At 41.8% G+C, this 22,859-nt stretch overlaps 2 protein-coding genes across 5 annotated transcripts; one reads left to right on the forward strand and one right to left on the reverse strand.

Moving 5' to 3' along the window:
* Positions 1-1,520: 1,520 nt before the first annotated feature.
* Positions 1,521-9,975, forward strand: snapc3 (small nuclear RNA activating complex, polypeptide 3). The gene is made up of 9 exons (XM_044029367.1): positions 1,521-1,772; positions 4,296-4,379; positions 4,483-4,561; positions 4,669-4,773; positions 4,879-5,028; positions 5,156-5,238; positions 6,707-6,865; positions 9,428-9,535; positions 9,626-9,975. Exons 1-9 carry the CDS (start codon positions 1,537-1,539, stop codon positions 9,771-9,773), a joined length of 1,152 nt encoding a protein of 383 aa, XP_043885302.1. The 5' UTR covers positions 1,521-1,536; the 3' UTR covers positions 9,774-9,975.
* Positions 9,976-11,824: 1,849 nt separating this feature from the next.
* Positions 11,825-22,001, reverse strand: psip1a (PC4 and SFRS1 interacting protein 1a). Of its 4 annotated transcripts, none has more exons than XM_044028953.1 (17): positions 21,857-22,001; positions 21,011-21,100; positions 19,581-19,657; positions 19,214-19,352; positions 18,468-18,557; positions 18,034-18,153; positions 17,182-17,241; positions 17,037-17,097; positions 16,455-16,557; positions 16,164-16,347; positions 15,980-16,050; positions 15,837-15,892; positions 15,436-15,506; positions 14,977-15,078; positions 14,164-14,365; positions 13,329-13,419; positions 11,825-12,454 (listed from the first exon to the last, which is right to left on the reverse strand). In XM_044028953.1, the coding sequence occupies exons 2-17, from the start codon at positions 21,080-21,082 to the stop codon at positions 12,421-12,423; spliced, it is 1,533 nt and encodes a 510-aa protein (XP_043884888.1). In that variant the 5' UTR covers positions 21,083-21,100; positions 21,857-22,001; the 3' UTR covers positions 11,825-12,420. The 4 variants fall into 4 exon arrangements, with proteins under 4 accessions (XP_043884888.1, XP_043884885.1, XP_043884886.1 ...); XM_044028950.1 differs by having other exon boundaries at positions 15,971-16,050; XM_044028951.1 differs by having other exon boundaries at positions 11,825-12,451; positions 15,971-16,050; positions 21,857-22,000.
* Between the last annotated feature and the right edge of the window lie 858 nt (positions 22,002-22,859).

The raw sequence follows: 22,859 nt of genomic DNA on the forward strand, positions 1-22,859 counted from the left end.
ATTCTAAAAATGATCAAGTCACAAAAGCCTCCAGCTGCTGAATGACCAGTCGAACAGAGGATTAACTTTCTCACAACAAGGGGTGTTTTGCTTGATTAGGTTAGCATGTCTGATCAGTCGCATGCATGTGATGTCCCTGTATAAGGAATTATTTCTGGTGGTTTTGTGATTGGTGCTGCTGTGCTGCAGTCTCCTCTTTGAAGCTCCTGACTGACCCTTTTCTGAGAAGGTGACGGAGGATTATGGTCCAAAAACGAGGTGAAACTGTTCACGATGAATCAAATATAAAACAAGAAATTCATTTATATAGAAGTATATTCTCATTGTAAAAAAAACAAGGCCAACTTATTAAATAGGGGCCTATCTGTGACTCACATGGTATATGTTTTAACGCAGTCTCAGTCTTAATGGAATTTATGTACTTCGTGTCAAGAAGAGCGATGTGAAGTGAAGTCTCACGCAGAAACATTCAATGCAACTGTTTGATGTGACTTGTGACCTGTGACCCTTTGTTTTGTTTTAGGACACATGTAAGGTATTGAACTGTGAGTATGGACGACACATTCTTCATACTCAGCTCACTTTGGAAATGCTGTTACAGTCACATTCTGTATTTACAGATAGAAATACTTCATACAGAAATGCAATACAAATGAGAGAGAGCACTCGACGGGGTCAACACAATTCTCAATGTCATAAGGTAAACAATCATTAAACACATTCATCTAAAAAGGGAAATAATCTGGACCTGTGTGGGATCTCTAAATTCTAACCATTTTTGTGTCGTACAAGCCCAGAAGATTCCATTAAAATGTGTCCCACAGACAACCAAACCAACAAATGTGGCCAACAACACAAAGGAATGTACCATTTAAGATATAAAGGAGCATTAAAAGGGAAAGAAGCATTAGTGAGGACAAATCGTGATCTATAATCCACAACTGCATTGAAGTTAATTAATGTGTATAAATATAATGTATATTTTGACATAATAGGGCGACCATCACACAATTGAACAACCTCTTTTTCAAGGGGACCTATATAGGACAGATAGCAGCACAAATAAAATGTCAAGTCGCAGACATGAAAGACAGAAATACAAATAAACAATTGATTTAAACTCAATTTCAGAACTAGCTCATCTAAAAACAGTAACATCTTCAAGGAATATTGAAGTCCTTCTGAATAATACATGAATAATACAAAATAATACTTTTTTCAGTTGCCATGCATACATAGTAGTAGAACTAAACTAAACTAAACATTACTACTATTTTTACACTTTTATGAACTTGTGAATATGTGTTATTTTCTACCAGTAAATCTACATGTGAACATTTAAAACGCGTTTACCTAATGAACTACTATATGAGCAGAAGTGCAGTTTGTAAAGTACGAGAACAAAGCTCAACATAAAACATTTCAACATGCAATACTGTACTTTTTTGTACGCGTCACGGCACTTCCGCCACTACTCCCGTAACAACTACATTTCCCATGAGCCTCCGCGCACTGGCTGTTGTCGTAGAAAGAAGCATGGCGGCGGCGAGCAAGCAGAACACGGACAGCACCGTAAACATACCGGATTATGAAGAAACGAATGTTAACAGCAAACCATTTCACGTCGACTCGTTCAGAAACGAGTGGCTGCGCAGACTGAAGCCCGGAGACTGGTCCCACCAGCACGAGGACGAGGACACGTTTGACGCTAACTTCGCCGAAGACATGGGGGTCAGCGCGGAGACCATGGCCGAGCTCAAGGCCGTGTGCAGGTACTTTTTAAAGGGATAGTTCCGATGTTCTCAGGTGTATCTGTGTAAAGTGTTATTATTATTATTCATATATCATCACCATTATCACCAACGGTATCTTCGAGTGCGCCGTTGTTTCCACTGATAACATGACATCCAGTAGGGACAGAAAGAAAGACGTCTTCACCTGAAGACACCTATGTCTGCCTGCTTAAATCTACTTTATCTTAAGAATATGTTGGCTGCTTTATTTATTTCTTGCTACTAAACAACTCTTTATTTTAGGACAATGACAGCGTTTTAGCATTTCAACATTATAAAACAGATGGGATATGGATATTTACAAATCAATTTGTACCAAGTTCATTAAACCTCTGATAATTCTACTCCACCAATGTATTACTGCTTTTTATGCTGTGCTCATCTTCCCCTTTTCTTGAAGTCCCAGGGCTTCAAACCAATATGTCATAAAATAGAACCAAACAAAAAGAACTCTCCTCCATCAGACTGTCACTGGGAACAAGACCAAAAAAACCTGCCACCCGTGACTACCAATATTTGTAAGCCACTTTCCAGAAAATCCAGCCCAAAGTTGCTGATAATCAGCAGACTTGGCAACCATCATGGCGGGTTTATGTACTTGTCATATATTTAGTTTTCATTGATACAAAAACAGTTGATACCGCTAACACCTGTTCACAAAACAATAATAAACAAAGCTATAACTTATGCAACTCACCCTATGGTGACACCCTCGCAATAATCCACAAATCAACAAACGTTATAGTTATGAATACAGTTTGTAAACATAGTCAACAACAACAACATAGTAAAACACAACCTTAAAAAAGCACAAGACACTTAACGTTTTGGAAACAAACACATTTTCTACCTTTTATTGCAGAAAGTAATATTATAACGTATCTGATTACTTTAATATCCAAGTAACTTGGATACTCAACCACCAGCAGCTTTAACTGTGGAACAGGCTCAACATATCCACCACTTCTTTTCATTAACCTGACTATAACCATCTACGATTACAAGGGCAGCATTATTGCAACCCATTTAATTATTAACCCAATTAAAACAACTGTTGGAATGAGACACTTCCAGGTGATTTCTGATTACATAAGTGTCATAAGATTATATTCAGAATAGTAAATGACTCAGAGAAAGAGTCTCCAACCCTCTGCTGTGAGCCGCAATTATCATCATCATCACTTTATTGTCCCAGTTACAGGAACTTTGATTGCAACATTGGAAGGACACGTCGATCATAAATGATAACGTGGATAACAATATTATAAAAAGAACTGCGAGACTGAAATTGCACTGTGTGCAAGGAATATGACATGCATGATATTATAATGTAAGCACTATAATGAATGCACATCTGAATGCTCCCAATTGAGCCTGAACGCATCCTCAGATTCGGTCATAAGAATTCCCATGCTAGTTTTGTTTTTACTCTAATCAGTAACCGGTCTCTCAGATCTGCTGATCAGCTGCTTCTGAATGTACCAAAAACTGGCTCCCAGACTCTGAAATGAGTTGCCTTTTAATAGTAGACACGCCCCTTCACTTCCTGTTTTTAAAGCTTGTCAAAAGACACGTTTCTTGTTCTTGGCCTTTGAGTTGCCCTTTATTTTGACCTGCGTTTTATGTCATTTTGATGTTATTGTACAGCACTCTGGGTAACTGTGTTGTTGATAAATAAAGTGGATTGGATAGGATGCGTTGATCGCTCTATTCAAATGTGATCTGATCATTGAGGACAGATGTCAACACAAATCTGAACAGGGTTCTATTACCATGTTCAGACCTTAACATTTGCTCAGTGAGTCCATCACTTGTGGTCCGGTCTGACGTAGCTCCCGGATCCACTCATAAAACCACATAAAACCACATGCTGACGGGGTTTAGGGAACTCTTGAGGCCACATTCCTGAACATGACGTCTGTCATCATGTCCTCATGTCCCGCTGCAGTTTTTTTTCATAATAAAAACTTTTCAGCACTCATCTGTTCATTCACTGTCACAATACTAACACTAATGAACACATTATTAATTTTTCTTTCTCCCAAACCAAATTCAGATGTTTGTTTTAAAGTGATAATACACTTCAGAGCTGAAACAATTAATCGATGAATCGATTATTAATTGATTGCTAAATTAATCGACAGCTATTTTGATAATCGATTAATCGGTTTGAAGCTTTTTTTCATGATTAAAACAAGATTTCCGATTGTTTAAGCTTCTTAAATGTGACTATTTTCTTCATTTCTTTGCTCTGGATAACTAAGAAATCATTAAGTGAATCATTTTAGACACAACATCATTTCCAGGTTTGACAAACACCGATCAACATTTATTAAGGTTTTCTGATATTTTATGGACCAAACAATGAATTGATTCATTGAGAAAATCATCGATAGATGAGTCGATTATGAAAATAATTGTTAGTTGCAGCTGTAATACACATACACAAACATACCTGTGGCTGTGTTTCTTGTCCCATCGTTTTTATTTCTGTCCTTTCAGTGTTGATTCACTCCGTTGCCACCCCAAGGATCAGCAGCCTGACACTGACGTTGTGCCCCCAGACCCGAGACTTAGCACGCTAATGTATGAATCCTTCCCAGCACTCACAGTTCATTGACTGCATGTCATTGCTCTGATAAACCAACAGCATATAAACAAATTCTGTGTGATTTTTTATTTTTTACAGACAAAGGAAAAAAAAACAAGATTACAGAGCCTCTCTGAAAATCACCAAGAACAGACATGACCTCTACGCTGATGAACTGGTGCGTTTGTTGGGGAATCGCTGAGCTGCAGATAAAAAGAGTCGGAGAAGCTTGTGGGCTGACCGATGATGATCATATAATTTGGCTTGATTCTGTTTCATATCCAGGAACGGTTAACTGTTGGTGGGCAACCAGAAACTGAAGAGGACAAGTTGCCTGAGGGAGAAGTCATTCTGACCATCAACGTCTACTATCCTGCAAGTTTTGCCAAAGTGTGTGTTCGTTCCCTTCTTCACAGACACTGTTTCTTGCACTGCTGTTCTCTGTGGTAGTCACTGGTGTGTGTGTGTGTGTGTGTGTGTGTTCATTGCCCTCAGTTTAACTACATCAGACCGCACACGTCTTTGCTGATGACGGGCTCCCACACATTGGCAGAGCTCAGAGATGCCATTTGCTGCGTCAGCGACTTGCAAGTGTTGGGAGAGTTCAGCGGCACACCAGACATGGCTCCAGACTTCATCAGCAAAGTGAGCGCATGAAACTTTCAGCAAACCGATCCGAATGTATTCACTCTGTCACGCTCTACCAACACTTAGAGTATGTGGACCCAGTCACAAAACACAGAGATAATATCGTCATGTGATCTGTTTTCAGGAGCTCTACAAGTCGGCTTTCTTTTTCTTCGAAGGAGTTTTCTACAACGACACGCGATTCCCAGAGTGTAAAGATATGAGCATGTAAGTTAAAACAAAAAGAGACTAAACGGTGATGTCCTCAAAATCAGACATCAGCTGAGGAGGCTGTGTCTAATACTTCCTGAGGATGGAATGCGTTTTTGCACGCTCAGGAATGTGGACACGTCTGTCCTCATGTCCCCTCTTGAGTGTGACCTGTGATCGGATCTGAGGACGCATTCAAAACGCATTGGGGCCGTTCAGACCTTTACAGAGCAGGATCTGGCTGTGATGGGATCACTGAGGACGGAGGTTAATACCAGGTCTGAATGGGATGATTGTCTTTTAAATGTCTTATCAATCAACAGTGGCATTTCATTTATTGTCTCCTTGTGATTCTTCCTGCTGTCTTGGCCAGCTGTTCACAAAATAATCTCACTCATAAGCAGAACAGATATTTGGGGCAGAACATTGCTCTTGATTTGCTTCCTTCTCAAGCTAAAATGCCCTAAAAACTTGGCAAGAGCAGAAGTGACGCTGATACCCTAAAATGTCAAAAAGTGCTGTCCTGCGACAGTAACAAGGGTTTTGACAAAGCAACGTTTTGCAGGATGTCCGCGGGGTTTAAAGGTATTAATAATTGATAAATCAATTTTTGGAAAATTAAGGCCCTTAAAAAGTATTAAAAAGTCTTAATGGCTGGGATGTCAATCATTTTCCATCAGGAACGTATTCACCTGAGGAAAAGAATTCTTAGTTACCTGTGAGATTTGCATTTCTGGAAAGTGGGCAGTGGTATAAGAAACTGCACTTCATCTCCAGTCCAGTAGGTGGCGGTAAGAAGGAGTTCTTCGTCTTCTTTTAAAGGTCTTGTTTATAGTTGGGTTGTGACCGCAGTGGCTTAAATAGCTGCAAAATGTGTTCCACCACTCAGCGTTCTTCCGTACGCAGCCCGAGTCGTGAGCAGCTGCTTCTTTCGGTGAACGTCGAGAGAAAGTTTTCCCCCCGCGGGTAATTTCGGTGGAAACAAGGCGCAGTTTTTCAAAATCCCGGTAAAAAGTTCCTGCAGTGGAAAAGGGGCTAATGTTTCGTTCATAGACAGTTCATAGAGTCAAACATGTTTTAGTCCAAACCTGGAGGTGTGTTAATTCTACTTGTTTTCAGGTTCACGGACTTAAGTTCCATATTAGTACAGTAAGTACAAATATGCCTCATCAATGATTTAGTGTCAGTTTATCTGTTGCGACGAATCGTGATTTAGGACACACACGGCGCTCGAGGACACATTACTTTTACTCATTAACCTCAAGTCCAAAGTTGGACATTTCAAATTATCCATAACCTAAAGTCATGAATCGGTTTAAAACGGTGGATTTAGTCTGATAGGAGAGTCTGACAGTAAAGCTCTGTCCTTTACTGTGAGACGGCACTGTGTAGAGACATCTCTATATGAAGAGGAAGAACGATGAGCAGTATAATGTGACGTCTAACTTAAAAAGTACATTTTTGTCATCTTATGATTGTAATACAGGACCATCATCGAATGGGCAAAGGCTCGTAATTTCCCGCCATACAGCCAGGCAGTGATGGAAGACACCAGGCTCGTGGATCTGAAGCTCAAAGTTGGTTTCCCGTACCTCTACTGTCACCAGGGAGACTGTGAACACCTCGTCATCGTCACAGACGTCAGGTCAGTGTTCATCATCTCACACACTCACTCCATCACTGCACACGTGTTTGCAACATAAACAACAGCAGGCTGGTGTGGTTCTTTTCACGTCCGTCTTTGTGTAGAAGAGCGCGAGAGGAAAGACACGAGCGGGTTTCAGAAATAATCACTAGAGACACAGGGAGAGACACAGGGAGAGACACAGGGAGAGACACAGGGAGAGACATAGGGAGAGAGAGACACAGAGAGAGACTTGAGGGAGACACAGAGAGACACAGAGAGACACACAGAGAGACACACACAGAGAGATCACACAGAGAGAGACACACAGAGAGAGACACACAGAGAGAGACACACAGAGAGAGACACACAGAGAGACACACAGAGAGAGACACACAGAGAGAGAGAGAGACACAGATCACCAGAGAGACACAGAGAGAGACACAGAGAGACACAGAGAGAGAGACACAGAGAGAGACACACATCACCAGAGAGACCCAGAGAGACCCAGAGAGACCCAGATCACCAGAGAGACAGATCACCAGAGAGCCAGATCACCCCAGATCACCAGAGAGACCCAGAGACCCCCAGAGAGACACAGATCACCAGAGAGACAAATCACCAGAGAGACAGATCACCAGAGAAATCACCAGAGACACAGACACAGATCAGACACAGATCACCTGAGAGACACAGATCACCTGAGAGACACAGATCACCACAGAGACACAGATCACCATCACCAGAGACACAGATCACCAGAGACACAGATCACCAGAGACACAGATCACCAGAGAGACAGATCACCAGAGACACAGATCACCAGAGAGACACAGAGACACAGATCACCAGGGAGACCCAGAGAGACCCAGAGAGACCCAGAGAGACCCAGATCACCAGAGACACAGATCACCAGACCGCACACCGCTACATTTGTCTTCTCACATACAGCCTCTTTAGCCTCTTTAGCCTCTTTAGCCTCGGATAGTCTCCTTCATTTGGGCAGTAGTGAAAGTTCATCTGAACTCTGACGACACCAAACAAGTCAGAAAAATGCAAACGGACTATCCAGCAAACCAAAGAGAGTCAGTGAGGATAACTCACTGCCTCGTCTGCTGTGGTTCAAGGGGATGGATTTTCTGTTTTTGATGAGCCAGGTTTTCTTCTTCTTCTTCATTTTGGGCAACACGGCCCCAAACGAGCAGCTGTTTTAACTGTGAACGTGAGCTCAATCGAAATGTAGAGACTTGTGTCACTGAGCAAACACTATTGATCACTGATGTGAAGTAATATTCTGAAAGGTCCAATTTTCAAACTGAATTGAAGGATTCTAAATTAGGACTGTTAATAATAAAAAGTTATGATCTGAGGTCGTTTCATATGTTTAGGATTATATTCAGCGACGTCATGGTGCATTTCCACTACATGGTCCTGGTGTGACTCGCCTCGGCGCGGTTATTTTGCTTTTCCATTAGCGATGGTACCTGGCACTTTTTAGTACCTGCTCTGGTCAGGTTCCACACGAGCTGATGCTATGCTATGCGTGACGTCATCAGACTGCCGTCACAGGAAGAGTCATGAGCAAGACGTCCGACACAAGACGAACTGTAGATCAGTAAAAAAAAAAAGACTTAACAATCCTGAAAAATCTCCAACATTTAGCACGGAAATGTCTTAAATCTCATTTAACAGAGGAGTCTGGTGTATTTAGCGACTGCACTGCTGAAAGCTGGCGATCGCGAGCCGCATCACAACCCCTGCCGCCGCCTGCGCTCCGGTCATGCAGCATGTACTGAACTAATTGTTTGAATTCACTGATTCTAATGACTCAGTACACTGAAAACAACTTTACAAGTCACCAGTTTGTTTGTGTTGCGTGTAAAACATGCAGCCTTGCTGTGATGACTCCGCCCACGTTGAGGAGGTACTATATTGTAATGGAAAAGCAAAGCGAACGGTGAAGAGTCGAGCCGTGCCGCGTTGAGGCGTGGCGGGACCATGTAGTGGAAAAGTGGCTTTACATGTCAGCTAAAAACCCAAATACACTGAGGTTTTCCATCACTGTATGTGGTATGATATTCTGAGATGACAGTGTCAGAATTTGTTGGACTTAAATTGAGAAAGAGTGGTTCTGGGAGTGTTGAACGTGTTTCACACATGAGTTGGTCCATTGAGAATCTTCTAGATGTGCTGGAGGAGACTCTCCCGTCACTGACGCAGAAAAAACAATGCTCGGAAATACATTATTATTGCACAAGCTTTTTGAAAGCATGCCACAGGGAATAGGTGCCATAAATGCAAGGTAAATGTGGTCCAAACAAATACTAGAGTGTGTGATGTGTGATTCTGTTGACCTTAGTCTATCACAACACGCTGTAAGCACCGGATTTCACCGCTGTCACAAGACTTCAGAGCTAATTCTGGTTTGAACAGAGGCACTAATTTGTTGGTGTGAGCAGGGAAACCGCACATGAAAGCAACTCTTGAACGTTACCAGTGTGAGACGGATCTTTCTCTCATCCCTCATGACCTCGAAGAAGTGGGTCTGCTCCTGATTTGTCTTTTTGTCTGAACCCACTGCAGACTGACACACGAGACCGACTGTCTGAACAAGAAGCTGTATCCGCTTCTCATCCACAAACACAGGATCAGCACTCAGAAGTGTGCGGTCTGCCACGTCTTCATTGGAAGGTTTGCTAACATAAATAAAACAAAATAATAATAATAATAATAATAATAATAATAAAAACAACAGGTGACATGTCACGTGTGTTTTTGCAGATGGTTAACGACCAAAGACCGGTTAGCTCCGAGCGACCCGTGTCTCTTCTGTGACAAGTGTTTCCGGATGCTTCACTACGACGCCGAGGGCAACAAGCTGGGAGATTTTCTGGCCTATTCGTTTGTGGACCGCGGGGCCTTCAACTGAAGCTCGTTCTGCGGTGATCTGCTCACATCACTGATTTAATGCTGTACGATACAGTTTAATATCTTTGTATTTCGGAAAGAAATGTTTTAAGATTGAAGAAAGGTTTACTTTTGGTTGTTTTGTTGTTGTTTTCTTCTTCTGTGTCCTGAACACTAATGCTGTTTCTTTGCATTTGAAATTAAAGGTGACATTGACTGACTTATTTAGAGTTCTGTATTTTGATTATCTTGATGGAATAGTAAAGTGGGACAGACGAGAGTGCTGGAAGTCGGCAGATATCAGACAGCGTAGCAAATAAAAAACTAAAATTAAAATGCACCGTTCCAAATTATTATGCACAACAGAGTTTCAAAACATTTTATAGTTTAAGAACTGAAAATGGTCATATTTATTGAAATCAAAATCTATTTCAATCAAAACATCTCAACAGATCAAGTTACATTTTTAACATAGGACCCCTTTGATTTGATAGCAGCTTCACAATTCTTGCATCCATTGAACTTATGAGTTTTTGGAGAGTTTCTGCTTGAATTTCTTTGCAGAATGTCAGTATAGCCTCCGAGAGCTGCTGTTTGGATGAGAACTGCCTCCCACCCTCATAGATCTTTTGCTTGAAGATGCTCCAAAAGTTCTTAAAAGGGTTGAGGTCAGGGGAGGATGGGGGCCACACCATGAGTTTCTCTCCTTTTATGCCCATAGCAGCCAATGACGCAGAGGTACTCCTTGCTGCATGGTCATGCATGAAGATGACTTTGTTACGGAAAGCACGGTTCTTCTTTTTGTACCATGGAAGAAAGTGGTCAGTCACAAACTCCACATACTTTTCAGAGGTCATTTTCACACCTTCAGGGACCCGAAAGGGGCCGACCAGCTCTCTTCCCCATGATTCCGGCCCAAAACATGACTCCGCCACCTGCTTGCTGACGTTGCAGCGTTGCTGGGACATCCACTACTCCATCCATCTGGACCATCCAGGGTCTGGGCCCACTGCAGCTTCTGCTTGTGAGCATTGTTTACGCCCAACTGCAAGCCTCTGGAGGATCCTACACCTTGATGTTCGCGGGACTCCAGAGGCACCAGCAGCTTCAAATACCTGTTTGCTGCTTTGGCATTTTAGAAGCTGCTCTCTTAGTGCGATGTATTTGTCGGGCAGAAACCTTCCTCATTGTGTCTTTATCTGCACAAACCCCTGTGTGTGCGCTCCGAATCAGCCACAAATCTAAAATGTGTTAGTCACTGAAAAAATGTCCAACCGAAAGATCACAAAGAACACAAACATAATTGCAGCTCTAATTGGCTCATGAATGACCCTTCCCGCCCTGGTATGCAAATTACACGCACATCGCGCCCTCCTTGTCCCTCCCCTCAAGCCCCTCCTCTACATGCCAAAAGAGTGACAGCAAGTTGAAACGGTGACATCAGAAAAATCCTGACAGCGTAAAAAAGACATCAAGACAAAATCTAAAGATTGAAATTGAAAACATCATAATGCATAAAAATATCAAAATGAAATAAAACAATTGTGATTGTGAGATTGTACTTTTTTTATCTTTCAGATTGAGATTTTTTCAGTGACAAAATTTTCAATACGTCAGTTTATTGTCACTCATCCCTCCTTTAAACACAGTGTGTGGCTGAGGTGATAGAAAAAGTACTAAATATCAACATGAAATTACATATATATGCTTTTCTGGTGTCATTGTAGACAGTTGTCCATTCATTTTAGATTGATCTATTTTGCATCATAAATATGATTATGAGGTATATCAAAAGAAGCACTTTTATTTTGAAATCCTATGAAATATCATCGTGAAAACCTTTATTGTGATAACATGATGGAATATAGTTGAATAATTTTAAGCTCTTATTGCCCACCCACTGCTGAACAGTTGTTTTTTCTCAGTCACAAGTTGAACTGAAGGCCAGAGATCAATGATCAGCTACCGTCACCTTTCAGTGATAAAACTCAGTGATTATATTTAATATACACTTCTTTATCCAACAATCCAGACATGATTTCTATCAACGTAAACACGATCAGAGACAAAGTGTACGACATGTACTACTTTATTAACGGATGCTGACACAGGTCATCAGACAGGCACAAAAATACTCTTATTTACATCTACAGTATGTTAAAAAAGGAAGAGCAACGTTAAAATAGACACTTAAACAAGGTGGAGAATAAAGCATTTTCTGGACAAACGACACGCTGGCCAACTCTATGTGTATTTTTCTATGTGCGCATCTGAAGCCACGCTAATGCAGCCGCTATGCTATTATAAGAAGTGGTGCAGGTGGCAAAGAATATGATATAATAAAAATGGAATGCATGCTAAGAAGAAGAAGAATCTAAACTCACGATGCTATAGATGAACATAAATCTAGTCTTTTCACTGTTAAACTAATTCAACGGTTGTGACGATGCAAGACAGAAAAGGCGAAGTTAACACAAAATACAAAAATAATCTACGTTGTCAGTCACAGAGTTGAAGCAGTTTGATGTACCGGAGCCTTTAAGCAGCAAAACCGACAGAACGTGTCAGTAAACTGGAAACCAGTGTTCAAGAGGGACTGGACCACAGATCCCAGTCCGTGAGTCCAGTGTGGACAGTGTGAGAACAGCAGCGGCAGAGCGGGACAACACTCAAGTGGACTCTTCCTGAGCTTTAGGGGTGCTGCTGGCAAAGAAACAAACACATTCAAAGGTGAATAAATGTGACTGGAAATGATTCAGAACAAAACTATATCATATCAAAATAACAATTAATACTATTGTCTTCCATAATATATCACCTTCCTGGATGAAAATATGTCCTGAAACTATTACACATCATTTTAAACTACACAGTTTAACACACGTTAATTATGATGCAGCCAATCAGAACAAAGCTTTTCTACTATGTTCCCTGGTCCTGCAACAAACTTCCCTGTCCTTTGAAATGATTCTAAACGTAGAATAAAGGAATTACACGTGGTAGAAGTTCAGAGAGAAAGAAGAACACAAAGAACAGACTCCCGCTGCGAGACTCTGTCGGTGCAGAACCAGAGGAGAGGGAGCGCGAGGCTGCTGCTGCTGCTGCTGCTGCTGCTGAACCAGTGTTGTGTTTGTGTTCAACCGAAATGTCTCTTCTCTACATGTGTTTACAGCACAAACACTGACGTGTGTCATTGTAATCTCTGGTTACAGTGACGGTCACCTGCTTTGGTCCCCACTAAAACATGTATGTGTGTGTGTGTGTGTGTGTCAAGAGTGATTGCTGATTAGTAGTAAAAAAAAAAAAAGATATGTGACATCAGGGTGACACGGACATCATTATTCAATGTTCTAAAATGACCTGGTTTCCTCACGTGTAACTTGAATAAAAAATGTTTTATCTTTTCATATCTGACATTTGCACTAATTATTGAGTGATTTCATGTGAAACCTTGAGACCACGTCACCCAGCCTTCAAAGAGACGGACAAAACACAGCAAAATGACCTGAACGTTTGTGGAGACTATAATCATACACTTTTGTTTGTGTACGTTTTTGTTTTTTTCCATGAAACATACCTGTGATGTTTAGCAGCCGAGGCGTCTTCTAGCAGCTTCTCTGTCTCATGCTTCTTCTCCTCAGGACTCATGTCCCCGTTTGAAATCTTGTCTGTAGGCAGTGCACACACACACACACACAGAGAGTCAGTGAGACAGAATACAGCTGCATCACAAACCAGTGTGGACGCAGGAACTCTCACAGGCATGTGACGACACATGCTGCGCTCCCGACCACACGGAGATAAACAGGATTTTCCGTGTGTTTGGCACGCTGTGCTCCAGAAAGGAACCTTTCAAAGAGGCGGCGACTTTAGTGGAAGTACAGTACGAACACAGATGACGTCTCTGTTCTCCTTCTGGTTTTCAAATGTGACTCAACTCGTTATGACTTCTGGTTTTTCTAATAACCAGCACTTTCTTTAACACACGTCCTGTGAGTGTCGGGAACCTTTGACCTCTTAGATACGGCTGCTATTATCGTTCCTGTTCGTGTGGTTTGATCTGCTGCTTTAAAAAGTCACGTAAATGAAGTGCAGTTTGACAGCATTTTCTCAGTCAGAGCCGTTTTTGTTTGCACGTTAATAATACTTTCTGAGTTTTGTATGAGTATGTGGTACGTTTTAAACTCTCTTTTGGCTGTATCCAAGTATTTGTGTTCTTTTGATGGACTAGATGCTGCTAAATGTCAGCGTGTGTCTTTATACTTGCACATGACGTGAAGGAGCAGATGTTGCACTGGGAGGACTGTAATCAACTCGTTACACAGTGCGAGCGTCTAATGTAAATCATCATCGATTACATTTAAATGGTCAATTATGAGCCAACAACAAGTGGCTCTTTAAAGGAACAGTACCCGAGGTGTTCTCCTTGGCTTGCTCGACTCTCTTCAGTGCTCCCTTCTTTGCTTCTTCGTGCTGACGTTGCTCTGCTAAAGACTTGTTGAGCACCTGGCTGAGCACGCAGTCGCCTTCTCCGACCAAAAACATACTCTTAAACTTGTTATACAGCATAGTGGCCTTATCCATGATGTCCTGACTGGCCTTGAACCTGCGGATCTGCAACATGAAGAGGAACAAGCGTCACTCACTCACTCAGTGACCATTTGTCGTATGGATCTCGTAACATTCTGCTGTACGTTTTGTCATCAGGTCTAGACACACTAACCTTACTCAGTGGGTCACCCTTAAGTTAAGGGTTAATCGTCCCAGACAGAAATAAAGTAATAACAAAGACAAAAACATGTTATCACTGCTGAGATTGTAGCTGACACTGTCACATGACATGGTAGGAAACCTTATATGTTGCCCTCTGCTGGACTCTAAGGGGTACTGCTGAAATAAGTGCTTATGAGAGAACAGCCTTTACAATACAAATCGAGGCCTCATCAGGTCGTCCTCACCTCCCACACAAACGTGACAACTAGGGCTGATTTCACACATTATGATTATTTTTCATAATTGTTAATCTATTGATTATTTTCTCAAATAATCGTTTGGTCCATAAAACGTGAGAAAATGTCTACAAAAAAGAAGAAGTTAAAGAAGTGAACCCTGGTTCTGAGAACAATATGACACCACCGTCATTTACTTCAGATGGTGTGATGGGCTTCTAGGCTGTATATTTTGAACTTGGATGGATTTGTAAGGTCCAAGTTTAATCTCCATACCTTTTTGAGCGTGGCGATCAGTTCACTGTGTTTCTGCAGGTTCTGAGTCGTGACCTGGAGAGCACTGATCTCATCTAACGCCTCCAAGCACTTCTTCACATCCTAGAGATGGACGGGGGACAAAACAGCAAGTCAATGATGTGATGTGACCAAAAATGCAACAGTGATATCATCACGTTTTTAATGTAAATTGAACTTCTGTTATATTGCTCGTAAAGGATTAAAGGAGATTAATTACAGATCATAATTAATATATCTCTCAATTGTATTAATGGCTTGACAGCACTAACTGAATGATCTAATACCATTTAGAAACCAACAGCAGTAAAATAAATACACAGCGACATAAAGAAGCAAAAGATCAAACTTCATCACGCTGTATTAGAAATACTTCAAAATAAGAAGCATTTGTCCTTTAATCAAGTTGGAAAAAGACTAAATGTGAAGAAATGAACTTACAGGGTTGTCAATTTTCAGTGAAATCTTGATTTCACTGTGCAGTCGCTGGAGCTTAAAGTCAGTAGACACTTCTGAGTACAAAGGAATGAAGAAAAGACAACACCGTCTCACAGAGCTTTCAAAGGATAAAGATTATGGACGGACAGATCTGCTACAGTGTTCACACAAAGACAGACGGATGAATCGGGACAATTCGAAACTAGAAAATTATAATTATATATTATAAATTATAACTATAAGCCTTTCAAAGGTTTATAACGTCTGCAGACTATCACTGTGTAATGTTCAGCTGTGCAAAACAAGATTACTACAAGTGCTGCCCATTCAAAATCTATTATATCTCCCATTTGTATAAACGTGACACTTCAATTTCAATTCATTAGTTAAATGATGGCGCTCACCTTTTTTCTTAACTCCCGCCTTGTCTTCGTTCTTCTTCCCGTCGTCTTTGCTGCCCCTGCGAGGGGGTAAAACATTGTAATGAGTTAGTTATAATTAGGTATTATATTATTAACATCACGTCATCAACACTCACTCTCTTAACTCATCGGCTTTCCTCCGCCGAGCATCTTTGTCCACTTCTGAGCTTTGCTGTTTCTTTCTGCTTTTGTTTTTCTGGGACGACAGTTGATAAAAAAACACAACATGAATGAAAGATTGATGAGAACTTCATCATCCTTGTTCGTGGACTGCACATGAAGATATCTGTGCATCGACTCGACACCTGCCTCCTCATCGTCGGAGCCGGAGGAGCCATCATCCTTGGACTGCTTCTTCTTCTTGGCTTCAGGCTCCTTCACTTCTGCGTCCTTTCCTTTGCTGTCCTCCCTCTTCTTTCTCTTGTCCTCCTCTCCGCCCTTAGACTTGTCCTCTGGTCCCCTCTTTCTCTTTCTGTCCAACTCAGTAGTGTCCCTGAAAGTATTTTACGAATGTTTGAATGCTCAGTCTGTACAGCGGTGATGCTCGTGTTTCTCTTCCAGGTCTACTGGAGCACTGAGTGTTCATATTCAGGTGCTTACATTTCACTTCCTGAGCCTTGCTGGTCCTGCTGCTGCTGCTGCTGCAGCAGAAGCAGCTTCTCACTTTTGGGCTTCCTGCCTCTTCGTTTGGGACCCTCTCCACCTGATCTCACACACACACACACACACACCAAAATGTCAGTTTATGCAATAAAATTCAACAGCTGTCAAGTAAGTTGAGCTTCTTTATCTGCTCGTTATTGATATGAATTGTGATCCAATTGAATTGGTGGAGCAGTGAAAATGTATAGCCCTAGTCTGTGGTGCTATTTTCTGCCTTTAATGAATGCATTCCATTATTCATTCATTCATTCATTCCCCTTCTCTGCCCTGTTTTCATGTCAGTGCTGAGAGTGTGTCCTGTCCTTAGGTCAGTGCTTCTCAGTCCTGCACGCTCGAACACACCTGATTCAAAGAGTCAGCTCATCAACAAGCTCTGACAACGCCCCATTAGTTTGAATCAGGTGTGACACAGAGTCAAGGGGAGTGAATGTGACGTGAGCGAACAGCAAACTTTGTGCGTTACGTACTATAAATGACTCCAAAACCAGAGTCAACAGCATCACATGGAGCGGAGTTTACCTGACGGACTCACAGGACTCACAGGAGCATCTTCTGTCTCCGCCTCCTGGTCAGCGTCACTCTGGAGACAAATTGTAGGAAAATGATAAAATGATGAAGCTAACAACATTTGACACGAGTGACTCAACTGAGAGATGCTACCAACCTTTTTCTTGCGTCCTCTCTTTTGTTTCAGAACATCCGTGGATTCGTTGGGAGCTGCACCCTAAAGTGTGACACCTCTGTTAATGTTGAAGAACTGCAAGACTACGAGGGGGGGAGGGGGGGGAGGGGAAACCTGTGATGTCGCCACTGAAAACACTATTTTGGTTTCAGGCATTCCTAATTTCATGCTGCAAATTTTGGGAAGTCGCTGCCAGACATATTTTCTCAGATGATCTGCGTCTCCTCCCTTCTCAGTGAGACACTGGGACTTTCTTAGAAAGAAAACTTCTGGGACGTAACTCTGGTCTTTTCAGAAATACCCAGTGGGAAAGTGTTACCATTAAAGTTAAGGACAAACCTGAGGGAAAATAAAACATGGAACTGAGAAACCACTTACCTTTCTCCAAAGCACAGAGACAAAGCCATGCAAAAGTAAAGCTGCAGCAGCTCATTGCCGACAGAGGAAGTGAGCATTATGTGGACAGAGTGAAGAGAGGGAGATGAAAAAAGCACCAACGCGAGGGGTCAGGGTGGTAAAACACATCCCAGATAGTGACGGCACAGAGTTTATGTTCTTTCAGACATGAATAAAATGTCCACCGGGCCTCACGTGATATCGTTTAACCTTCATTTAAATGTTTGCCGTTAACGTAGCAAACCCAGGCCGGAAGCTTTCATCCAAACACCCACCACCAGAAAAACATGGTCTAACAAGAGTTCAAAGTTCATAACAAACAAACAAACAAACCACCAACTTTTAAAACCACCAACTGCCAACATGCAACCTTTCCAGCAGAGGAGGAATCTGATACGCTGCACCGCGTTATGGTATCCTAGCATGCAACGTACGTACATCCTGGTTCTGAGGACCCTGCTCAGAGATCAGAGACCCTTTCTCCTCCTCCTCCTCCTGCTCCTTCTCCTCCTCCTCCTCCTCATTCTCATTCTCCTGCTCAGCCTCACTTCCTGGAACCTGAATGCACCCGAGACAGCATAGGACGCAGTGCGGTGGGGTAAGCAAGTCTTGAAAGGGAGAAAAGTTAGCGAGTATCCTTATGTAGAACACACACTACTCTTAGATCTAGTAATAACACAAATATCAATATTGTGAGCGGCTGCCTGACATGCAATATGTAAGTCAGTATGAGGCAGACACACACACACACACGTTAGATAAAGAGCAGAAAGACAGCAAAAGAAGAGAGAAGCTGACAACACAGGTACGATCAGGTAGCATCTCAACGCAGTGAAGCCAGTGTGGACACGGAGGAGGAAACGAACACGTACTTTGGATTTGATCGCCTTGTCGTCTGCCTCCTCCTCTCCGTCTGGACTGCTGTCTGAGTCCTTTTCAGTGAAGGTCTGTGGAGGAACTGGCTTCAAACAAACAGAAAACAAAACACAATCACCGTCATGAAATCATTTAATGTGTTCTCAGACACGAACTCTGAACTCCGACTTTGTCGTCCACAATGACAAACACGTGTTTCGCACACATTCACAGCAGCAGCAGAATCTCTGCAGGATCCAGGCCAGAGGACACGGACACAGTCGCTCACTGTGGATTATCTGGAGATTCTCTCGCTACATTTTCACACCAGTTCCTTCAGATCATATCCAGAGATTAGAGGGAGTCAGCAGCTGAATCTACAGCCGCTCCGGTCTCTGGAAGTCAGTGCATGTCTGAAAGCAGCTATGCAGTGTTGCTCGTTAATGTCTCGCCATATTTCCCTGACCAAGACTAAGCAAGCGTCTGGTGATGATCACACCGTTTTCACACAGATAAGAATCTTAAACCAGTGTTTTATTTTCAACAGAACTGTGACATAATAATAATAACTGGAATAGGAAATACACTGAAATGACTTCAAAGACGATCAGGCATTAGTCACTTGCTTCATGAGAAACCCCTGTGTGATAAAAATACAACAGGAAGGGACAAAGGGCAACTTCTGAGGAACAGCTCATCCGAGCTTCTGGAGGATAAATATCAAAAGATGATTTTGGTACAAACACAACAGAGTAGGACATACCTTGGGCGCAGTGAGCTCAACCTTTGGGTTGTTCTCAATTTCCCACAATCCTTCATTGAACCCTTTCCTCTTGTTGGGCTTGGCGTACTTGTCTTTGTTGGGCTGGTATGGAAAGATATCTTTTGGGCCGAGAAAGGCTCTATTGGAAAACAAGATCAATGTAAGGACGCATGTCCGTGTGATACTTCCTGAACCATTAAAAATGTAGAATGTTTACTGAGACAGAAACGCAGACCTGTAACTCTATTCAGACACTCATCAAACATTAACGTAGTTAGAGAAGCACACAGGATATGAATCACACGCACTTCATCATACAGTCAAAAATACATGCAGTCAAAAACTCTAAGTTATTTCCATGACTGACGTTTCGTGGGTGCCAAAGAAGAAGATGGGAAACTTGATGTTGGACGGCTTCACGGCACCATCGGGGACTTCATCGATCTGTAAGAGAGCGGAGAGAGAAGAAGAAGTGAACTAAAAATGTACCTGTGATGCTTTTTACTGAGCTGTGTTTTAGGTTGTGTAGCTGCACTCTTTTTTAAATGACTTTAAATGATTTTGGCCCCAAATATTAACAAAAACAAAATAATCGAAACAAAAACGATTATTACAACACGGGGGCTTTTATTCTGAAAAAAAAACCACACTTTTAATGTTGTAATGGTGTTTGACTTCCTGTCTGGATCATCATCAGGCAAAAGTAGAACCCAGGCATTCAGTGGAATCCCTGGGTTAAACATGCAGTAAAGATATATACAATCATTTCTATTTTCATGTTTAAAGCTACTTTTCTACATGTGGAAGAAATTGAATGTGTTTTCAAGTCAATGAGTAATCATGATTATTCATTATTTTTCATTTATCTCCTATTATATTTTCAATAAGCCTTTTTAACCAATGGAAAATATTGCCTTAATCTTCGAGAACAAAATAATCAATAGTGTTTTTTTCATGGTCTGAAGTCAGAAATACGTCATTTCCACACAGACTGTATACATTACACTGGATATCTTTGGACTGCAGGAGAAAAAGATCCAAGAAAACTAATCTGCATATGAATTATTAAGAATAAATAATGGTGAATTGTAGTGATGGATTAAATGGTTGTAGCTGCTGATGAATTTAGAGCTTGGCGTCTTCGAGCGGTCAACTGCATCAGAAAATAATGTTAAAGGAAGAATGTTAGAGGCCCCAAAAAGAGGCTGATTTTACGACGCAATTTCCATAAAATATTGATAGAGGATGTAGAAGTATATTTAGATAGAAGGGAACACACACACACACACACACACACACAGCTGATAACAAGCATATGTGAATTCACATATTCATTTCAACTGTGAACAATATTACTGTGTATTAGAGCTTGGGGGTAGAAGACGGGGGCAATTAGTCAGTGAGAGGGAGATGAGGTGGTATGAGCACAGAGATGACGCGACTAGCTTCTTCCTGTCGCACATAACTCAGTATATTATAAAAAATAAAAGGACAGATTTGGAGGGAATATTTCAGGGATGTAGACTAGATTTTGGCGTTGATCCTGATCGGGATTCAGGATGTATTTGAGTGTGCGTGTTTATAATTTCTAAGAACTCAGCAGCATCAGTTTCACATCACAAGTAATCATTCTTGTCTGCATTAACTTTACATGTTGTACTCTTTGCAGCCCCGCCTTTGCACAGCGTGCCATGTGAGTGTTTATGTGCTCTGTATTCTACGGTTTTGAACAAAACTCTATCCTTTAAAAGCTTGATCATTTGTCTTACTTTGCCTGTAAATGAGCTGCAGACTTACTCTTGCAGGCCAGTGAGGGTAGCCCTTCATTTTGGCAAAAATCAGATCACCAGGTTTCCAGTCTCGAGCCATAATGAAGGTGTTCACAAGCTGCAAAATAAAGACAAAATTCATTACAAAAGGTCTGTTTTACAAAAGCAGAATAAAGAGATTCAGGATTACAGAGAAAGACAGGTTTGACCTGTTTAAATCACTCCGTCCTGACTTCACTCACTCACTCATTCATCTTCTACCACTTTCTCCTCCACATGAGGGGCACTATATCCTAACTGATATAGGGTTAAGGCGGGGTACACCCTGGACAGGTCACCCGTCCATCACAGGGCTACACGGAGACAAACACCCATCCAACTCAATTTAGAGTGTCCAATTTGGATGAGGAGGTGCAGCTCCTGGGGAATATGAGGCCGCATATTTGACATCCACACATCAACAGTAACTCATGGAAGTGCACGAGGAGATGAGACACCAACTATTACTTCAACCTAGCTGCACACGATACATCTCCATGGCAACAGAGACAGCTCACTGGTCGATGACGTGCAACACATACAGTGGAGGTGAATCTGCTCAGGCATCATGGTGAACACAGCCCCTCCCCCTAAACACCACCACCTCCACCCTTCAGTGAGACATGACAGGTCCAGTCCTGCGCTGTAAACACTCACAGTGGGACCTCCACCTGCTGCCATCGACACTCAAAAACACGCTCAAACACCACCTGCACCCTCGTGACAGAGACACGCGCTCATCCTCATCCACGACACCGCAGGCTGTAAAAGCAGCCTCACGTGTTCACCTCCTGTGTTCACCTCACGTGTTCACCTCTGTTAGAGTGGGAATTACCTCAGTGCTGTTCGTAGTGGAGTGAATTCTCGATGTAGCGCGTACTTTGAGGAGAATTAAACAACACACGGCTCCTTTTCCGCACAGTCAGACAGACGCACGTTTTCCGCTCCCGCGCAGGACGTTGACAGACCGTACCATTATGTGTCATGACAAGAGGGGTGTCTGTTTTCACTCAATGCCGCTGCTTATGTTTGTATTTATCTTAAAACGAACAATAACTCGAAACAAATCACTTGTTCATTTAATACTAAGTGCAAAGCTAAAGGGATTTAAAATGTAAGGAGTACATTTTAAGTAAGTTTTAAGCTTCATAGATCGTCTTTAACAGACATTCGACTCGACTTGGAGGAAAAAAAGTGGGCGTCAATTTCCACGCATGCGCACATGAGTTACAAACTATTTGGCGTAATCGATTAACTTTAAGTTACACTTGATGTCTTTGACGGTGATAAAGTGCACGTTTAGTCCTCACAAGTTATTGTGACCTGAAAATGTGATCAGAGTGAGACCTCTGTGGGAGGGTGAGAGAATTATGAATAGAGAATAACCGTGACGGTATAAATAAATGATTTATGTGTAAACTTTGTAGTATTATTAAATTCTTATTCATATATGTTTTAAAGTAAAAAAAAAAAACTACATCTAAATGTTGGAAAAACAATTAATTTCCTCCGACCACTGAAGTTTAAGTTATACTGCCAATAAAGTTTTGATTATAAAAAAACAAAAACAGCAAAAAAAACCTGAAGTTTAAGTATCAATGCTGAGGACACTGGCGCTCCTATCACACACTGTTTGGTTTGCGAACAGTGACCCCTAGTGGCCAAATTAGGCTTAACATCTGTAGTGTTGGCTCAAGTGATGGACGGGTGTCCTGAGACTGAAGGAGGCTTCATGAAGTTTCAATGGTTTTAACACACACTAAAACAACCATCAGCAGATTTACACTCGTGACCGATTCATCTTACACTTACCAACGCTTAAATATTTGAAAAAGTCA

This window comes from Solea senegalensis, linkage group LG6 (assembly GCF_019176455.1).
Source record: "Solea senegalensis isolate Sse05_10M linkage group LG6, IFAPA_SoseM_1, whole genome shotgun sequence".
Lineage (NCBI taxonomy): Eukaryota > Metazoa > Chordata > Actinopteri > Pleuronectiformes > Soleidae > Solea > Solea senegalensis.